The 19,157-nt window shown below is 40.4% G+C and overlaps 1 protein-coding gene across 2 annotated transcripts; it reads left to right on the top strand.

The window, feature by feature from the left end:
• Positions 1-7,409: 7,409 nt before the first annotated feature.
• Positions 7,410-18,544, top strand: ID4 (inhibitor of DNA binding 4). Of its 2 annotated transcripts, none has more exons than XM_090269773.1 (3): positions 7,410-7,860; positions 8,252-8,310; positions 17,673-18,544. In XM_090269773.1, the coding sequence occupies exons 1-2, from the start codon at positions 7,420-7,422 to the stop codon at positions 8,294-8,296; spliced, it is 486 nt and encodes a 161-aa protein (XP_090125899.1). In that variant the 5' UTR covers positions 7,410-7,419; the 3' UTR covers positions 8,297-8,310; positions 17,673-18,544. The 2 variants fall into 2 exon arrangements, with proteins under 2 accessions (XP_090125899.1, XP_090125898.1); XM_090269772.1 differs by lacking the exon at positions 17,673-18,544 and adding an exon at positions 8,879-10,384.
• Positions 18,545-19,157: the final 613 nt, after the last annotated feature.

The raw sequence follows: 19,157 nt of genomic DNA, 5'->3' as shown, positions 1-19,157 counted from the left end.
TCATCAGTAAATTCACAAACAAGTGCTGGTGAGAGTGTGGAGAAAAAGAAACCCTCATGCATTATTGGTAGGAAGGCATATTGGTGCATCCACCATAGAAAATAGTATGGAGGTTTCCTTAAAAAATAAAAATAGAACTACCTTATGATCCAGCAATTCCTCTTCTGGGTACATATCCAAAGAAATCCAAAACACTACTGTAATTGAAAATGATACATGCACCCTTATGTTCATTGCAGCATTTTTACAATAGCCAATATATAAAAGCAACCCAAGTGCCTTCCCATCAATAAATAAGTAGATGAAAAGGAGATGGTATATATATACAATGGAATATTGCTTGGCTATAAAAATAAGAAAATCTTACCATATGGGACAGCACAGATGGACCTAGAGGGTATTATGCTAAGTGAAATAAGTTAGAGAAAGACAAATACCATATGATTTAAATTATTTGTGTAATCTAAAGAACAAAATAAACAAACATACAAAACAAAACAGACTCTTACATACAGAGAACTGAAGACTGCTGGATAGGAAGAGGTTTGGAGGAGCTGGGTAAGAGAAGTGAAGGAATTAAAAAGTACGGAGTGGTAGTTACAAAATAGTTATGGGGTTGTAAAGTATAGCATAGGAAATGTAACCAATAATATTGTAAAACTATGTATGGTGCCAGGGGCATGACTTTGTAAATTATCTAACTGTCTAGTTGTACACCTGAAACTAATATAAAATAAAGTCAAATGTCAACTGTAATTGAATAATAAAAACAACTAAAAAATAAAAAAAGAAACTATAAAATACCTATTTATGGAATTTATAGACAAATTCTGGTAGGTTTAGGGAAGAAACTCTTCTGAGATCCAATAGTTAATTTTAGAAATTAATCATTTTAAGAGCATTATGGAGACATAATTGGCATATAATAAGCCACATATGGTGTGATATATATGGCACAACTTGATAAATGTTGACATATTATATGCTCATGAAACCATTGCCACAATCAAGATAATAAACATGCCCATCATTCTCATGCTTCTTTATTTCCTCAGGCCCTTTGTGGCCCTTGGATATATGATTTTATTTCTCTTGGATAGATGCCTGGAAGAATGAATAGGTCATATGGTATACGTATTTTTAACATTTTAAGAAACTGTCGAACTATTTTCCAAAATTATTTTCCTCAATTTACATTCCCCTCAGCAGTGTAGAGAGTTCCAGTTGTTCCACATCCTCACCAATATTTAGTATGATTAGTCTTTTTAATTTTAGCAGTTCTGGCAGGTACATAGTTATCTCATTGCAGTTTTGAAGTATGTTCCAAATGACTAGCAATGTTGCGCGACTTTTCATGTGCTCATTTGTAATTTGTGTATTTTATTTAGTGGTCAAGTTTTTTGTTCACATTTTAATTGCATTGTTTATTTTGTTATCACTAAGGTTTCAATGTTTGTATACTCTGGGGATATGTTTTATATATTTTGGATACCAGTTCTTTTTTAAATTAAATTTATTGGGGTGACATTAGTTAACAACACTACGTAAATTTCAAATGTACAATCTTGTAATACATCATCTGTATATTGCGTTGTGTGCTCACCACCCAGAGTCTAGTCTCCTTCTGTTGTCATGTATTTGACGTCCTTTACCTACAAGTTCTTTTTGAAGAAATTCACAAATTGACTCTAAGATTTATATGAAATGCAGCATACCCAGAATAACCAAAACAACTTTGAAAAAAAAGAACAAAGCAGGAGTCAGCAACACTACCTGATTTCAAGACTTATTATAAAGCTACAGTAACCAAGTGCCCTGGCTGGTTTAGCTCAGTGGATTGAGCGTCGGCCTTCGAGCTAAGTGTCGCTGGTTCGATCTTCCAGTCAGGGTACATCAGAGAAGGAAAACTCTGACTCCAAAAAACCTCCGCTGCCTTGCGGCATACCTCTTCAGGGGAAAGGCTAAGGGAGTAAACCCCGACAGAAAATCCGGAGCCGGAGTCCCTAAGGCGGTTTGACGTTGTAGTCAACACCGGCAACTCCTGCGGCGCACCTGAAGCCAAGCTGTATCGACTCCGTCTTTCCCTTGGACCCTTCAGCTGCGAAGAGAGGGGGGGTCTGCTGCATGGGCAACAGCAGACCCTCCATATCACCCTGCCCAGGCTCTGTAGCTTCAGCTTCACTGGAGAGGACACTCCAGCGACATCGCAAGATGTCGATTCAACACGGGAGGAGACAGATACCGTGTCACTCCCGAGTCGGACTGCACAGCCATTCTCGGCGGTGCAGATAGACTCTTAACCATCGTCTCTCGAGACGGACGGCTGCCGACGACAGTAACCAAGACAGTATGGTTGTGGCATAAAAAAAGACAAATAGACTAATGGAAAAGAATTCAGAGGCCAGAAATAGATTAATATATACACACAGACAATTTTCAACAAAGGTGTAAAGCTAATCCAATGAAAAAAGGATAGTTTTTTCTACAAAGGGTGCTGGAACAATTGGATGTACATATTCTTTTTTTTTTCTTTTCAGCTTTCTGTTCTTAGTTTATTAGTAAGGTGAATTACACTGATTCTCAATCTTTAACCAAACCTGCATTCTTGGGGCACAAACCTCACTTGATCATGGTGCGTCGTACTTTTAAAAAAGATTTTAAGTGTTATTCTATTATGGTTGTCACATTTTTTCCCCCTTTGCCATCCTTTGCCCAGCCAGTCCCCCACTCCCAGTCAATCCCCACACAATTGTCCATGTCCATGGGTCAATCATACATGTTTTTTGACTAGTTCCTTCCCCTTCTTTCCACCATTCGGAAATATTAACCTCAATCCAAATGTTGAATCATATACAAAAATAATCTCAAAATGGATCATAGACCAAAAAACCTAAAGCCTAGAACCAGCACTGACTATGTAATTTTCAAGTCTGTACAAAATGAAAATGCAAGCACCCTTGTTCAAAAATTACTGAGAATTTCAAAATGGTTACTAGCAGAGCATTAAGCCAAGCATGGACCCTTCTAAGCATGGTACCCCACGTGACTGCCTGCATTAGGTGCATGCCCATAAAACCAACCCTGCCCCCCAAATTATCAGACTCCTAGACAAAAACATAGAACATCTTTTTTACCTTGGGTTATACAAAGATTTCTTAGATAAATACAATACCAAAAACATAATCTATAGAACAAATTGACAAATTAAACATAATCAAAATTGAAAACTTCTGCTCTTAAATGATTGTGAATAAAAAGACAATCCACAGACTTGAGATAATATTTGCCTAAAATTATAAATTTGAACATTGTTTATACACTTAGCATGTGTTAGATACTGTTCTAAGAAATTTATATAAGTCCTTGTATATGTATGGGAACACCTTATAAAGTAGATACAATTTTTGTCCTTCATCCATATATATGAAAGGCACAGGAATTTAAAACTCCCAGTTTAAGAATAAAAATCTAGGAGCCAAAATTGGATCCCAGAGTGTCTGACCTTTGAGCCTATGCTCTTTGCATCTCCTAAGGTAAAAACAAATGACACCTCTTTCATTTTTCTGTCCTTAATCTGTCTAAGGAAGGCCTTTAAAAAATCACCGATTTCTTATTTCAACTGACTACCTTTTAAAACTCCTGACGTAGGCATTTTTGCTGGACACATTTGCCTTACTATGTTCAATATATGAGCATCCCCTTCTTATAAGCCTTTTCCAAGACCGGGCTAACCAAGAGGTTATCAGTGCTTCCAGGACAAACATTAGCAATCCAAGGGTAGCACAAGTAAATTTGTAACGCTTAAGTGCCAGATAAAGCAACCTTGAGCTTGAATCGCCACATTACCCAGTTTATTCTTTTGGAGCAAGGGACTTTCCTACTGCAGAGTACATAGTGGTTTCTTACGCCTGTGCCTCCTTCGGTGACCACGTACATCTAGAGAGAGACCAAGGCATGGGAACGCTCATGTTTATCTGCGTGTCTGAGCCCACCCACTGTTTCACTGCCAGCCATGGAGAAAGAACTATCAAGTCCTAAAAAGGCATTTGTGCTGAATAGCACAATATGCTTGGATACCCTTACTTCATGTAAACACAGGGCGATTGTGAATTCTGAGAGCCTGGGTGTTACAGTTCAGCAAGGGTCTGATTAGCCTCTAGAATTCATCACCAGAAAGGGCTGCAGACCTCTTTGTCTGGAAGAGGGGTGTACACATGACTCTGGTCACCAGGGCTTCCTAGCAATTCTGTGGCTATTTCATCCCAGCTTCCCACAGAGGAACATTCTGGTAGTCTCTAGCACTTTTGTGGCAAAGGGCTTTTGGCTAGTCCAGCTTACTTTTTTACTAGTGCGAGGGAAGCATTTTAATGTAAAAGGAAGAGTCGTGGGAAACTAAATTTCCTTCTTTGCACAGTGAAAATAATGTAGCTTGTAAGGTTTTTTCAAAAGCTGGTAATTGCTGAGTAAAGTCTGTTTTGAGCTGTCAATGAATGCCGAGTCTTTTATGACTTCAGCTTTGACATGGAGTCTAAGAATCAAAAGTATACATAGCATAGCCCCTAATAGTCTCTGGTTACAGGGACCAAAACGCACAGGATATTATTCTGTATTTCTATCGTATAATATTTTACATAGCAGTTTAATTTTTAATGTATTCATGCCTTCTAACCTTCAAAAATAATAATACAATAACTGGTTTTGCCTACTCTGCTGGCAGGATTTGGGGATCACATTTTTCCTGGGTGCTCTTGTTCATGTAGCCAGGGTACATTCCTTTGACCTTACCCCTCACAGTAATTCAGCCTTCCTGATTTTAAGCCAGTCACAGACAGCACTTTCAACAAAACCTGAAACTGAGACATTTGTCACTGGCCACACCCTGTGCATGGCCCTCTGAGATTTAGCAAAGTCCAAAAAGATGAGTAGGATTGTCCCTTTGTGTTACATATTTTAAACTTTAATTTTCAATTAAGTTAGGATATATATGTGAGGGTATATTAGCATAGTTAAATTTTTCCAGAGAAAAATCTTAGGTTTTAAATTTTCGAGCTGCTTTTATACTCTAGAAAAGAGAAAAATCAATGGAACAAAATGTCTGTACATATATTCATTTACTATCATCATCTGTGCTGATATGACTGGCTCTATGATAATAGCTTACCCCCACTAGTGCTCCTTAACCAACTTTTTGTCTAAAATGACAATATTCTCTCTCTGTGTCTTTATGCTAATACAAGAAACTACGACAGTATTTAGGGGAAAAAATCTTTCTTTTAGGTTTTAGAAATCTGCTTTCCTTTGTAAGTGTTCATGTAGACCATTTATGTATGCATGTGAATAGAAGAGACTGTCACTTGTTGCCAAACAACAATTAGAGGCAGTAATGCATAAGGATTCGGGGAGAGGAGGGTTGCTGCATCTACCTGTGAAACCAGCATTAAATAATTATTCCTCATTTCATCAGGAAAAAGGAATGTGCTCTGGGGAAATAGTAGTGAAATAGTCATCAAGTAAGTACCCACGTGGCTAAACAAAACACCTGCCTGCTGCAATATGTCAGTTCTAGGAAAGGAGAGAGGGTTTCCTAACAGAGGTAAGACAGGAAGAGAGGAGGTCCATGTCTCATTCAATTATCTTTAAAAATGAAGGTGCCAATCCATATCATGTACATGAATGAAGATAATTTGAGTTATTTCATCTCTTTGCTTGTCTAAAGATAGGAGATTTGTAGGGTGAAGATACTCAAAATTCATGCGTCCACTGACTGCGAGTTTTAATGCTCATTTCTCATTTGAAGGGCTCATTTTTTTTCTTCTTGAAGAGTTCACAGGCGGCCTTATCAAAGTTCATCGTGCAGTTTTGTTTTGAACACTTGAAGGACAGCTTTACCACCAGAAATCTAACAGAACCGTCCTTAATTAGGTTTTTCTGCACGGTGGGGCCCAAGCAGGACTCCACGGACTGGAAGTGTGAATTTTAAAGCTTTGTTGCAAAAGGAGGAGACTCTAGATATTCTCACCATCTTATTTAAAGCAGGATACGCTGACATACGTGAAGCGGTGCATTAATGGCCTACATTGTTACAGGTATGAATTTTACATAAAACGGATTAATATTATATGTCATGGTGGAATTTTAAATACTCCGAGCCCATGCATTTTTAATATTTACATGCTCTAATTTAATGCTTGAGGCAATTGCATTTCTTGAGCCCACTTTTGCATATAGATGGGCAAAAGAAAAACCCGATGACGTTTTTGTTTTATTTGTATTTCCTTTCACCAAAAAAACTCCATTCGGCATTCTTTCCTTTTTCCCTCCCTAAGCTTCAAACCTTTTCTTAAAAAGAAAACGGAAAGGCTACACATTCCATTCCATCATTGTGGTTTCGGCAATTGTGAAAAGGCAAATAATGAAACGGAGAGGGAAAAATAAAGAACAGAAGGAACGTGCCTTGTGGAGCAGCGTCCTTCTTAAGGCACTGGAATCCCAGGTATGGAGTGATGATGGGTGGCGGGCGGAGGGTTCCTATGAGCCGCGCGATCCGCGGTGGCAGGATATCCTCAGCCGGGAGGGCTCAGCGTTGCTTCAGCAGCCTAAGCCGAGGGAGAATGAATTCCAGCGGCACATTCCCGCAGTTCTTCGTAGGAACTTCTCCCTCTCTTTCCCCTCCCTAGGGCACACACCAGCCTGGCCCGGCTCCCACCCAGCTCTTTTCTCAGAGCTCCGACCTACGGCGTTGACGGAATGGAGTGCCCTTCCCATTGGCCCGGGCGTCATTCCCTGAGGTGGCACCGTCCGCCTGATTGGCTGGTCACTCCCGACACCCCCCCCGCCCCCCGCCCACCCCTCCGTTCGGGTTGCCGGCTCCCCGCCCCCCAGCACTGCCCGGAGCCTCCTCCCTCTCCGGCTCCCTCGGCTGGTCCAGCCCAGCTCCGCTCGGCTGGCTCCGGGACTCAGCCTGCGCGCTGGCCCCGCCCCTAGGGCGCGCGGCTCTATAAATACAGCTGCGCGGCTGCCCGGCGAAAGCAGGGAGGGTGTGTGGTTGTGAGTCGCTGCCGTGAGCGGGGGACACCTCGGGCGTGGGGGAGCTTGGTGGAGGCTAGGCTGTAGTCGGAGCTCCGAAGGGAGTGACTAAAGACCCCGGTGGGCTGCTTTCCTTCCGGTGCCTCTGATTTTTCTTGCCTTTTGGTCCCAGCCGACTGTCGCCCACTGAGCAGAGATCCCCTCGCAAAACCCGGAGCGACCCTCAGTGAATTGTTGGGCGCGCGATCGTTGGGAGCCTCGCGGTGCCTGGAGCGCGGACCAAGCGTGCCGGTCGCGAAGGGAAGGAGAGTGAAGCCGGCCGCGGGCAGGGGCCCGACGCTTGCCTGCCTCTTTCGTTCGCTCTAGCGGGTCCGCTCGCGCAGGGCGCGCACGATGAAGGCTGTGAGCCCGGTGCGCCCCTCGGGCCGCAAGGCGCCGTCGGGCTGCGGCGGCGGGGAGCTGGCGCTGCGCTGTCTGGCCGAGCACGGCCACAGCCTGGGCGGCTCGGCGGCTGCGGCGGCTGCTGCGGCGGCCGCACGCTGCAAGGCGGCCGAGGCGGCGGCCGAGGAGCCGGCGCTGTGCCTGCAGTGCGATATGAACGATTGCTACAGCCGCCTGCGAAGGCTGGTGCCCACCATCCCGCCCAACAAGAAAGTCAGCAAAGTGGAGATCCTGCAGCACGTTATCGACTACATCCTGGACCTGCAGCTGGCCCTGGAGACGCACCCGGCTCTGCTGAGGCAGCCGCCCCCGCCGGCGCCACCGCACCACTCGGCCGGGACCTGTCCGGCAGCGCCGCCGCGGACTCCGCTCACAGCGCTCAACACCGACCCGGTGAGAGGCCCCGCGCCGGGTCGGGCGGACGCCGCGGGGGTCCAGGAGGGCGGTGACTGGGTGGCCGGCCTCGTGCTCCCCTTCCTCGGGGCCGGGGCAGTGGAGAATGACAGCATCCCCCATCCCCCTTCTGCGAGCGTCCGTGGCCACCGGTAGCTGTTTGGGCGCAAGGAGCACGGGTCAGGCTGAACGCACTGGGTGGGACTGGGACTGGGCGCATCCTGGCCTGTCAAGTCCAGCCTGTTCCCCCGGGGGCGGGTGAGGGGAGGGGTCCCTAGGGTTGCAGGCTGGAGTGGGGGCTTCCTCGGGTTTCCCAGAAGGAATCCAGGACCCTGGCGAGGGCGGTGTTGGCGCCTGCTAACCTTTCCTTGGTGTCTCGTTGCTGTTCCAGGCCGGCGCGGTGAACAAGCAAGGCGACAGCATTCTGTGCCGCTGAGCCGCGCTGTCCAGGTGAGCACGCCTTTCCCTTCTCGAGTGGCAGACCCCGGGACACGGCGGTCCTCCGGTGCTTCCGGTGCCAGGCACCGCAGTGTTCTTGGCCCCCAGCATTTCGGAGGGCAAACTCCCAAGAAGGCGGCAATCCACCCCCACCCCACCCCCCGCCCTCTCTCGGCCAGCCAGTTAGCAAGTGTAACTTCGCTTTAGTAACTGGGGCTTCACGCTAAATGGGGACACATCAGCTCTTGTCTCTGCCACCGGGGGGCCTCCTCCAGTGACCGCGGGCTCTAACTGCCCCCCTCCCTGCTGAGGGCGCGGTAAGTGCCCGATGTACCCCCGCGCAGTCCGACACCCACAAAGGGGGACTCTGGCAGGGCCCGGGAGCGTGTCCCCTCTCGCGGCTTCCCGGGGGCCCGCAGCTGTCTGCTCGGCGCTTGGCCGGCCGCGGGCTGCGGGTGTTGTCTGACCTGGTGGTTTGTTTTGGGTTGTTGATCAAGCATGTCTTGAGTTTGGTCGGTGGCGCCAGTTAGTCTGCAGCGGGAAGGTTCCCACACCCCCTCTATTCATTCCTCTTCCACAGGTGTGCGGTCGCCTGAGCCTGAGCCAGGAGACTAGAGAGGGAGGGGGAAGAGCAGAAGTTAGAGAAAAAGGCACCAGAGGGAAGGAGAAAACATCGGCAAATCCTACAAACGTTTTTACCCGTCATTCCAAGAGAGAGAGGAAAGAAATAAAACTTTCATCTTTTTATTTTGCACGTTCATAAACAGTCTACATCCGTATTCTCTTTTGTCTCTTCATTTATAACCGCTGTGAATTGTACATTTCTGTGTTTTTTGAGGTGCAGTTAAACTTTTAAACTTAAGTGTAACAGGACTGATAAATAGAAGATCATGAGTAAATACGACTTTAGAAGCGTACTTGTGACCAAGGAGCTCAATTTTTGTTTTGAAGCTTTACTAATAATACCAGAGCATTGTAGATATTTCTTTTTTTGGTACATCTATTGTTTAAAATAGATGATTAAAACGGTGCAGGGAACTTTATTTCCCTGCAAGAATGTTACATATTGTATAGATAACTGAGTGACATTTCATACATGTATATATAGAGATGTTCTATAAGTGTGAGAAAGTATATGCTTTAATAGACTACTGTAATTAAGATATTTTTAATTAAATATTTTTTGTAAATATTATGTGTCTTTTTTAAATCTATGGAATTATTTCTTTTGAAAAATTATTTTTCAGCTCAGTTGCAGAGCTCTTGATATCTTGAATGTCTTTTCTGTTTGGCTTGGCTTTTAATTTGTTTTTATTTTGCAAAGTACCGTGTAGAATGGGAAGTAACAGTTATAGCTAGTGGTCCTGCATGACTGCATGAAATGTTTAATCACAAAATAAACTTGTCCTGAGTCCATTCAAATGTCTTTTCTTTAACCTAGATTGAAATCTTTGTATTTGAAGCGTACATGTTGGAGGGAAAAAAAAAAAAAAAACTTTTATCAGTTTATAAGTACAAGATTTGATAGTGTAATACATAAAGAGTCAGTGTTTGTTGTTTGTTTTCTGATTGAAGTCAACGTGGATTCTGAATGATTTTGCATATGGGACGGGGAAATGCTTGGATCCTTAAGGAGTTTATGAAATCTACTGTTTTATCAAAGTGAAAAAAGTGCTTATCATTCTTCATTTTACACTAATAAGCTTAATGTTGCTGAAGTTTCATGTTTGTACAGATTATTTAAAATCATAGAAATGAAAAATGTTCTCTGCTTGCTACCAAAGGACAACCTCTTGGAAATGAACACTTTCTGCTTTCCTTCCTCCAAAGAATATTGATAGGCAACAGTGAGAGAAAAAAATTAAAAAGGCAAAAATTGCAAATCCTTCAAGCAGGGATAAAAGTTGATCTTCAGACATTAACTTAAGTAGACCAAAAATTCTGATGACCACATCTAGATTATTTTTTTATAAAAACAATTTTCACTATAGCTATGTTAGTTACTGCTAAACTGCTGTTCAATCTCTTGTGATGTGTAACTTTTACATGTGAATATTAAAGTAGATTTATCTGTCTTGTACTGTGATTTCTGGTTTCATTTCTTAAAACCTTACTCTTACGTTTTAAGACTTTCTTTTCTAAGAAAGGTAATATTTTTTTCGGTTAGATAGGACTGTCAGGGCTCATGAACATTGTGCATTTAATGTGATAAGTACTTTACACACCAGTTAGATGGAATTTTTAGAGTGAGAGAGAATTAAGTAGGATTTAATGGGGTGCTTTGTAAATAGTCAGCTGTGTGTATAACGTGGTCTGTTTGATTTTTAAAAGGAAAGGATTTGTTTCAGATTATACAAGAATAAAAGTATTATAGACCCAAGGGACTTTTTATGAGGTCAAAGTCAAATATGTATAGGAATATGTAATATCATGGTCCCTAGTAGTCAGTGGAAATGGTAATGTCTCAACAGCAATGAACAAAATTAGTACTAGTAGGTTTAAATAAATCAAAAGGCTTCAAAAATCTTGTCCTATCCCCAGCATTTTATCCCCTCAGCTTTGACATTTCACTGGTCTTAGATATTTTTAGAATTTGTTGTATTTGATGTTGAGCCTTATAAAGTCAAAAGGACTGCTTGTTTTTTTTTTCTTGTTTTTTTTTTGAGGTTTATTTTTATTTTTGATATTATTCATTCTTGTCACACATCAAGAGGAAAACACAAGAACACTGCTGGAATTCCAAATCTGAAGAATTCTAATGATTGCACTCTTTGTTATTAAAAAAGGGGACAATTCCTCCTTTTTTATTTGGCAGTTTAATTTCAGTAGGAAGCAAGTCACATGTGTGCTGTTGGTTGGAGTTAGTCATCTGTCAGCCTGACTGCTGAACCTACCTAAGCCTTTAGGCTTATTTAAACTTAGGCTGTGAAGATTCTGAACCTCAAAATAAATATTTTTGGTTTTTGAAGACAGTTGTTACTCTTTAATTAATTTTATATTTTGGACATGAAAAATGCTAAAAGGGAAGAAAACTATTATAGATATTACATTTTAAACAGTTTGTATTTTCCCCTTAGGCTCTAAAAGCAACACTGGATGTCTCTAAAGGAACAAAGTCATTGTTTTGTTTTGTTTTTTAATTATATGCAGTTGTATACGTTATTAAAATGTTATCTGTGTCCTAACCAAGCAACCAGATAACAAAAACATTTTGAGTCATTTATCTAGCAAGTTCTAATTGTTTTAAGTATTTGGCTGAACAGAGGAAAATATCCTGACTTCTCTCATTTCATTTTTCTACTTTTCATTGTATAGGCACAACCAAAGAGTAAGAATCATTTAAAACCTTCACGGGAAAAAAAAAGTATCCCACAGTGGGATGTTGTTTCAAATGTAGTTAGAAAATCTCAAACATGTCAGACATCTCATGCTAAAGAAAGAAAAAAATTAATCCTTTTAATTTCAAAGAACTAATATACTTTGGTATTATGTAAATGTTATTACTCAAGGTCATTGTCAAGCTTTAACTGAATTTTTAAAACTAAAAAGTTTTGACCACCCAAAATCTATTGTATTAAATTCCTTCTATAATAATAAATCTTCACTGAGTAAAGGGTTCTGAAGTTTGTGGTTTTTAATTGGCTTCTAGTGAGTTATGCAATTTTTCAATATCAAGAATGGGGCTCTTGATGGATCACCTCAATTATTTACAGTGTTTCTTACCATGTGATGGAAAATGTGGCTTAAAAATGGTGATATGAACAGAAAGAAAATCTAGTTTGAATGCTCGGAAAAGCATGTCTACTCGGGTCAGCTAGGATAGGAAGCAATAACCCTAAAGAAGACAGCAGGATGATGTCCAGGGAATAGGCCTTCTACTCCCAACACACACACACACACACACACACACACACACACACACACACACACACACTAAATAATGCAGACAGAAAGAAATTATGTTGCAGTAGTACAGAACCAAATAAAACTGGCTCTGCCTTTCTAGCTGGTATACTTAAATTACATATACATTAATCAGCCCAGATAGCCCTTGGATCTCACCAGGGCCGAACACCAAACCCTCCAGGCGTATAAGAAAAACCTGCTGCTGCTTTGCAAGTCCAGGAAATTAGTTTATTTCCTCAGAATTATTCTTAACAGGGCTGCCATCAGTAGGTATTCTTTAGACCCAGAGAACTTCTTTCAATTACAACCCATGATATTTTCCTAAAGTATTATTATATTAATTAGAACCATTGACCAAAAGGATTTAGGATTGTAATTTTACAGAGTTCTACCTTAAACACTAATAAATTGAATTAAAAAAAACTCACAAAAAATGGTATGTGCAGTCATATACCCTTAACTGAAAAAACTTTCAAGTTTTCAATAAATTTTCTTAAAATGTTTTGTGTTCAAGTGCCCCCTGCATATTGATTCATATCCTGGCTTGTTCTAAAAAAGTTTCTCCTAAGGGCTAAAACCCAGGTCTGACCCACATTGCCAAAGGTTTGCTATACTCACCCAAGCAAAGCAATTCAGAAGGAAGGCTGCTGAAGTTAGTTTCATCATTTATAAGTCTCCACAGTAAATTCACACATGGGATATGAAAAGAAGGCTGTAAAAATTGAAGTTAATTTAAAAAGTCCCTCTGAGTCCATAAAAAAATAAACACATCAGTTTCAGGGAAAAGAAGAACAAAATGTGTTACCTGCATTCCACTGGCTAAAATGTGACTAAAGAGGAATTGAACTTAAAACATTTTTAAATAAAGAGACTCGATAAATTCTCTATGTGAATCCACCAAATAAATCTCATCCTTTAGAAAAGAATCTTCTATGAGATTACATTAAATATTGACAAAATATGCAAATTCCTGGTGAACCGAGACACCATTATTTGCTTTAAATTAGTGTTCTTTAATTCTTTATGATAGAAATTTCATTTCAGCACTTTCAGCATGCATATTAAATTCAAATTTTTAAATTTAATTTTTTATTCCAAAGTTTAATTTCCAAAAGCAAGTATTGAATCCTACAGTTAGTTCTTTACACAAATTCATATATTTTAGAATGTTTCTTAAATATTTACTGAAATGTTTTAAATATTTTCTTAAATATTTTAAGCATTTAAAAAAATATTTATTACACCCTTCATAAGCTTATAGCTGTGTGCATGCATGTGTGTGTATTTAGCTAAAAATAGTTAACCAACATGCAGAAAAAAATCTTTCAAAATGAAGAAAAAAAGAAAGAAGGAAAGAGGGATGTACTTATGTCAAACCTCAGAGAAAGCCAGGGAAACAGACCTAAACTCATAAACATAAATTCTACACCTTTCTCCAGCAATAATTCTTGGAAACACTTTTCATACAAGTTGAACCTAAGTCCATGTGCTACAGTGCCTAGAAAAATATTGGTTAAACAGAATTAGGAATGTCCCCTTAATAGAGTATCTATTCTTTGTCCCTTCATCAACACCGAATCACAATTAAGCTTCAGACCAATATATCTAACTGCCTTCCTGTCCTTTCTGCCTCTGAAATGCAGTAGATTTAAATCAGGATTTTATGGTCTTCTGCAAACCTGCCACTCTTTCAGGATTCCTTATTGTCTGTGTCAGTTTGGGCTGCTATAGTAAAAGTACCGCAGACTGGGTGGCTTAAAGGACAAACATTTATTTCTCACAGTTTTGGAGGCTGGGAAGTCCAAGATCAAGGTGCCAGCTGATCTGGTTCCTAGAGGTCTCTGCCATTGCTGCATGAACATAACGATTCACATGCTTCTTCAGTTCCCCACAGTCACACCTGGCACTAGGCTTACTCCTTAGAGCAGCACCACAAGATTCAAAAAGAACCCAGGGCCTGGACATAAGGATCTTTTAACTATCATTTGCCACCTGTCTTTCCTCCCCTCCACTTCTGGCTGCCTTCAAGCACATACTCAATGCTTCAGCTATACCCAAGGTCTTGTCTTGCGTGTGCTCAATGGCAAACCAGGCTTATCTGTCTGATCTTGACAGCATGATTGATTTCCTGAGGGTTAAGAAGAGAGCAGGCTCAGAAGGATACAGGCAATGCAGGGATAGGGCACCTGCTCAGCCAGCCAAACCAGCTAAGGCAACTCACCCATGTGTGGGTAAGGGCTGACCTATACAACAACCAAAAGGGTATGCTCTTCCATGCTTCCTTTTCTTTGCACATGGTGTTACTCTTGCTGCATCCCACATCCTTCACTGCCAGTCTAAGCTATCGCTGAACTTCTCGCCATCCTTCAAGACCCAACTGTAACCTCCTCTCCAAAAATTATACAATCCTTTGCCTCCTCATTCTGAAAACAGCCACCACCACCACCAATGCTATCGTATAATTATTTTCACATGACTTGTTTCCTGTATATTCCTGACCCTCCAGGGAATCCAGACCACAAAGTGCTAGAAGAACATTCCTGTAACTCCCTGTGCCAGCAAATCTCGCAAATTCTTTGCAACTCAAAACTGCAGTTGAGAGATTATCAGTATCTTTAAAAGCCTTTGGCTGCCTTAAACATGGAAAATAGATAAGCCGTGTGTTCTTGAGAATGAGGGAGTGTGGTCAGCCTTGGGCAAAGATAACCGTAAGAACAGGCTGAGAAGGAGAGAAGAGAGGCAGATCAGATCCTCTATTCAGAAGAAAGAAAGAAACATTTCTGACCTAAGTTGGGATAAGTAAACAAAGACACCCCAGTGCCAGAGATGAAAATGTGGGGCAAGGACATGATGGGCCAAGGTAGAAACAATAGGCAGGGTGCACCCAGGAAGATTGTATGATTAAATATCTGCATATATGTCTTAGGCCTCTGTTCTCATGGACTGATAGTGACATGGGATAGCTCAGCCACCATAAATGCTGTGACTCTTCAGGAGTCACTTCTGAATAAACAATCATGCCGCATAAATGGAAAAATATTTTACAGATAGAGATTCATTACCTCTACTAGGAGCTAGAAGTAGATTCGTATGATTAGTAACCTGAAACACATCTTGCAACTTTCCTCTCACTTTTCAGTGAAGGTGACAGAAATCCAAAAGGTGAAGTATTGGAGTCAGGCCTAGAACCTGGTTTTTCTCTAATCCTGTACCACAAAACTCAGTATGGATGGAGTCTATCCCAATTCACTCTGAAGTGGTTTTATCTCAATCCATATTCTAATCTACAAATTGCTTCATGTTCTTTCCTACGAAAGTGGGTTCAAACCCTAAGTAAATAATTATTAAATGTGGGACTGATCTGGTTGCCTTTTAAAAAAGAGAACAGAGGTAAAGTACTATTATAATAAGAATCAAGTATTTCAAAGCTCTTTGACAAAGGAGCAAAGGCAAATCCATGGAGAAAGAGTAGTCTTTTCAACAACAAATGGTGCTGGAACAGTATATATATGCAAAAAAAAAAAAAAAAGAGAGAGAGAGAGAGAGAACTTAGACACAGACTTTACACATTTCACAAAAATTAACTCAAGAGAGATCATGGATCTAAATGTAAAAAGTAAAACTATAAAACATAGGAAAAAATTTGTATGACTTTGGGTTAGGTGATGAGTTTTTAGGATCAACACCAAAACATGAAAAAATTTCAACCCTATGTTATCCTTTACAATGATATCCACCACCCCTGTGTGCACAGGACACCCCCCCGCCCTCCCCCCAGTCAATGAGAGCAAAGTTGTGCTGGGGCAGGGCCACAGGCTGTCAGGCCAATTTGAAAGACTTGGGTGCTACTCAGAACTCTACAACTAATTAGTTGTGTCCCTTCACACAAGTAACTTTTCAAAGTTTCAATGGCCACATCTGTGAAATGGGTATGTAATTATAATTAGCACAGAAGGTTCCTGAACAATACCAAAAAAAGTAACACATATGAAAATATTTTAAAAGACAATGGTTATAATTATATATATTCCAGAGAGATTTCTAAATATTAGATTCCTGAGTTCCACCCATCCCTCCCTCCCACCACTGAGATTCTGATTCACCAGGTGTAAGGTAGGAACCAGGAATCTGAATTCAGCTTTTCCTTCATGAATCTGGGGCAAGTTTCTTTGTACTGTAACCATAAAATGTTATATAGGTTTAGGTTATTAATATTATGCCACACATGGTGTATTTCTCTTTTTTGATACCACTTCCTAATTTTCCAGGAGCTCTAATCAAGTAAAGAGGAGAGGTTAATACAATATCAATAGCAGGTCATAGCAATAATATCTAGTGTAAAGAGGGAAGTGGTACTAATAGGAAATGCCCAGAAGGGAGCTGCTTCAAAAGTGACACTGCCCAGGGGAGAGGGGGGCAGTATGTGTTGCTGGGACAGGTCTACGGTTAAGATACTGAGTCCTCCATACATTGTTTCCCATTCCAATCGTTCTCTGAGTCAAAACATTCATAATAACCTACTTTGCTTTACCTGTCCCATTAAATCTTAAATTTCCTAAGGAGAAACATGGAAGAGGACATTTTCTACCCTCTTCCATGCCATTAGCTCTTATTTTACATTATCTCATTATATTTTTGTGATGGCCTAAAAAAAATATTTGGAGAAGGTATGTTTCCCTAGGCAGCTATGAGCAGTGTTACTTTAAGAGAGTCTTCTGGATAAACAAATTTAGAAAATATTTCATTTCCCCTAGTATATTACATCATCCTAAGGGATTGCTTTTAATATAATGTAGAGAAATAGCCTAACTGGTCTTTCCCAAACTGTTGTGTTTGCCTTAGAATTGTCCTAATTCAAGGCTATCAAATGTTAAAATAATGTGTGTGTGTAAAATTGAGATATGGTACAATTAATTGTGACCTAATTTGATTTCTTCTTGGTAAAATTGTATGTGGATTTTTATCAATTTAAAAGCAATGGATAGAACAGCTTCAATTCTTCCAAAATTGAATAAGAACGTTATAAAAGCCATCGTCAGTAAGTTCATGGAATTAGATTTTGAGTCCTGCCACTTACTATGTGACCTCAGGCAAGGTACTTAACCTCTCTGTGCCTTATTTAAACTTTCTTTTACAATGGGATCACTATTCTTAGCAATAAGAGTCTTTATGGGGATTATGTGTGCAAAGTCCCTATCACAGTACCAGGCACATGAACTATTTATTATGTCTTCGTTCTTTTTCTCTAATCATTCTGTGCCTTCTCATCTTCTAAAAGCTAAAAATAAACTTGCCTTCTTCTCTCTGAAAATGGGGTTAACAAGAATGGAGGAGTAAGGAGTGTGTGTGCAATTGGGTCCTCAATGTGTAGAAAACATTTTTCAAAAATGCACAAACATTTTAGGTAGACCAAGACTTTAAACCTTCTTAAGAGCAGAAACTATTTTCTGTCATTTCTTTCTTCCCAGAATAACCCAGAGGTAATCTGTACACGGAAGATTTACATGACATAAACATGGATGGAAGAGAAAAGATTTGAGGAAAAACGGGAGTCTGAGGAGCACGAAGAACTTCAGTGGGAGGAAGACAGAGGGAAACAGGTGTTGGCTTACAGGAAATTAAAAGGGTGGCCATAATATCTGCTGCATTTGCTGTTTACATGGTCAGGCGGCATGCTTGTTTGCTTTTTGATCTATCTTCTGATAGATTGCTAGGTGTGGCAGGACTGAGACAGATGCTGAGGATGGGGACAGAAGGAGGAACCCTACACATAAACGCCTAGATTCAGGGCTAAATAATCCAGCAACATAATAATATTCCTCTGGTAGAGAAACAATTTTGAAAACCAAAGACCTAACACAAGAGTGGTACGCAATATTCCAAGTGGTATTCAAGAAAAAGACTAAAGTGGAAAACAGCATAAAATTTGTATATTTCTTCATGGCTTAGAAAAGCATACCTTTTATAGTGTATGTTTATAATGTGTTGATAATTTCCAGGAGCTATGCTTTGCCATAACCAAAACCGAGATTCATTTAGCAAAGTAAAGAGATCCATGATTGGAAGTTTATTGTGTCAACGTGCAGTACTTCAGTGAATCCTAAAAGATTTTTGAAATAAAATAAAATTCTCTCATTTAATTGCTAAGGAAAGTGAGGCTTTGAAATGTAAAAATGTGCCTTTTGTGAAAGTAGGGACAGAGATACCAGCAAGACTCAGGCCTTCCAACTTGTAGTCAAGGAGACTTAGTTAAGGCCAACACGATTGTAGGTTCCTATTTGTTCTGATACAGGTATTCCTTTTCTCCTCTTACAAGAATTCTTTAAACATGGGTTTTTGTTTTGTTGCATTTGTAGTTTGAGGACTAACTGGGGTCATCGCTGAGAGGTCTGAGTTCCTCAAAGAACCAACTACTATTTTGAAACTCTAGAGATGACTGCTCTGGAAAAAGACATGCACCTTTTCTTTTAGTCATTTTGAAGTGAAAGACCTTATGATCACTATGAATTATATTATTCTACCAGTAGAATCCAAAAAAATCTATTTACAAATGCTTCAGATGTCCTTAATGACCCTTCAGGGCATCAGAGAGCCTATCAATTTGTAGCTCTAATTTCATGAGATGTGAAACACCAGTAAAAAAACTAACCTCCTGCCTCAGTATTTTAGAGAATACTAAGAAATATACAATCACTGTAGCCCAATTAGCTCTTGCCAAGTCTGGTTTTTATTATCATACATAGAAAGGGAATCCTCTGTTCACCAGCATCTATAAAGGGACTGATTTCCTCGACTCTGTAGTAATTGTTTAATGTTACATCAATCCAAGATTTTAGGGCATGTTTCTCAGAAACTCTTTGTTTAGCATCAGGTGTGTATCTAGACAGTATAGCAGCTGTTAATTTTTAGGTTACAAAAAAAAGATAATGTGCATTCTCATGCATATTTCCAAG

Source organism: Furipterus horrens, unplaced genomic scaffold (assembly GCF_987537825.1).
Source record: "Furipterus horrens unplaced genomic scaffold, mFurHor1.1.pri manual_scaffold_3, whole genome shotgun sequence".
Lineage (NCBI taxonomy): Eukaryota > Metazoa > Chordata > Mammalia > Chiroptera > Furipteridae > Furipterus > Furipterus horrens.
Note: the sequence above shows the minus strand (reverse complement) of the source record. Positions and strands in the feature narration are given on the sequence as shown.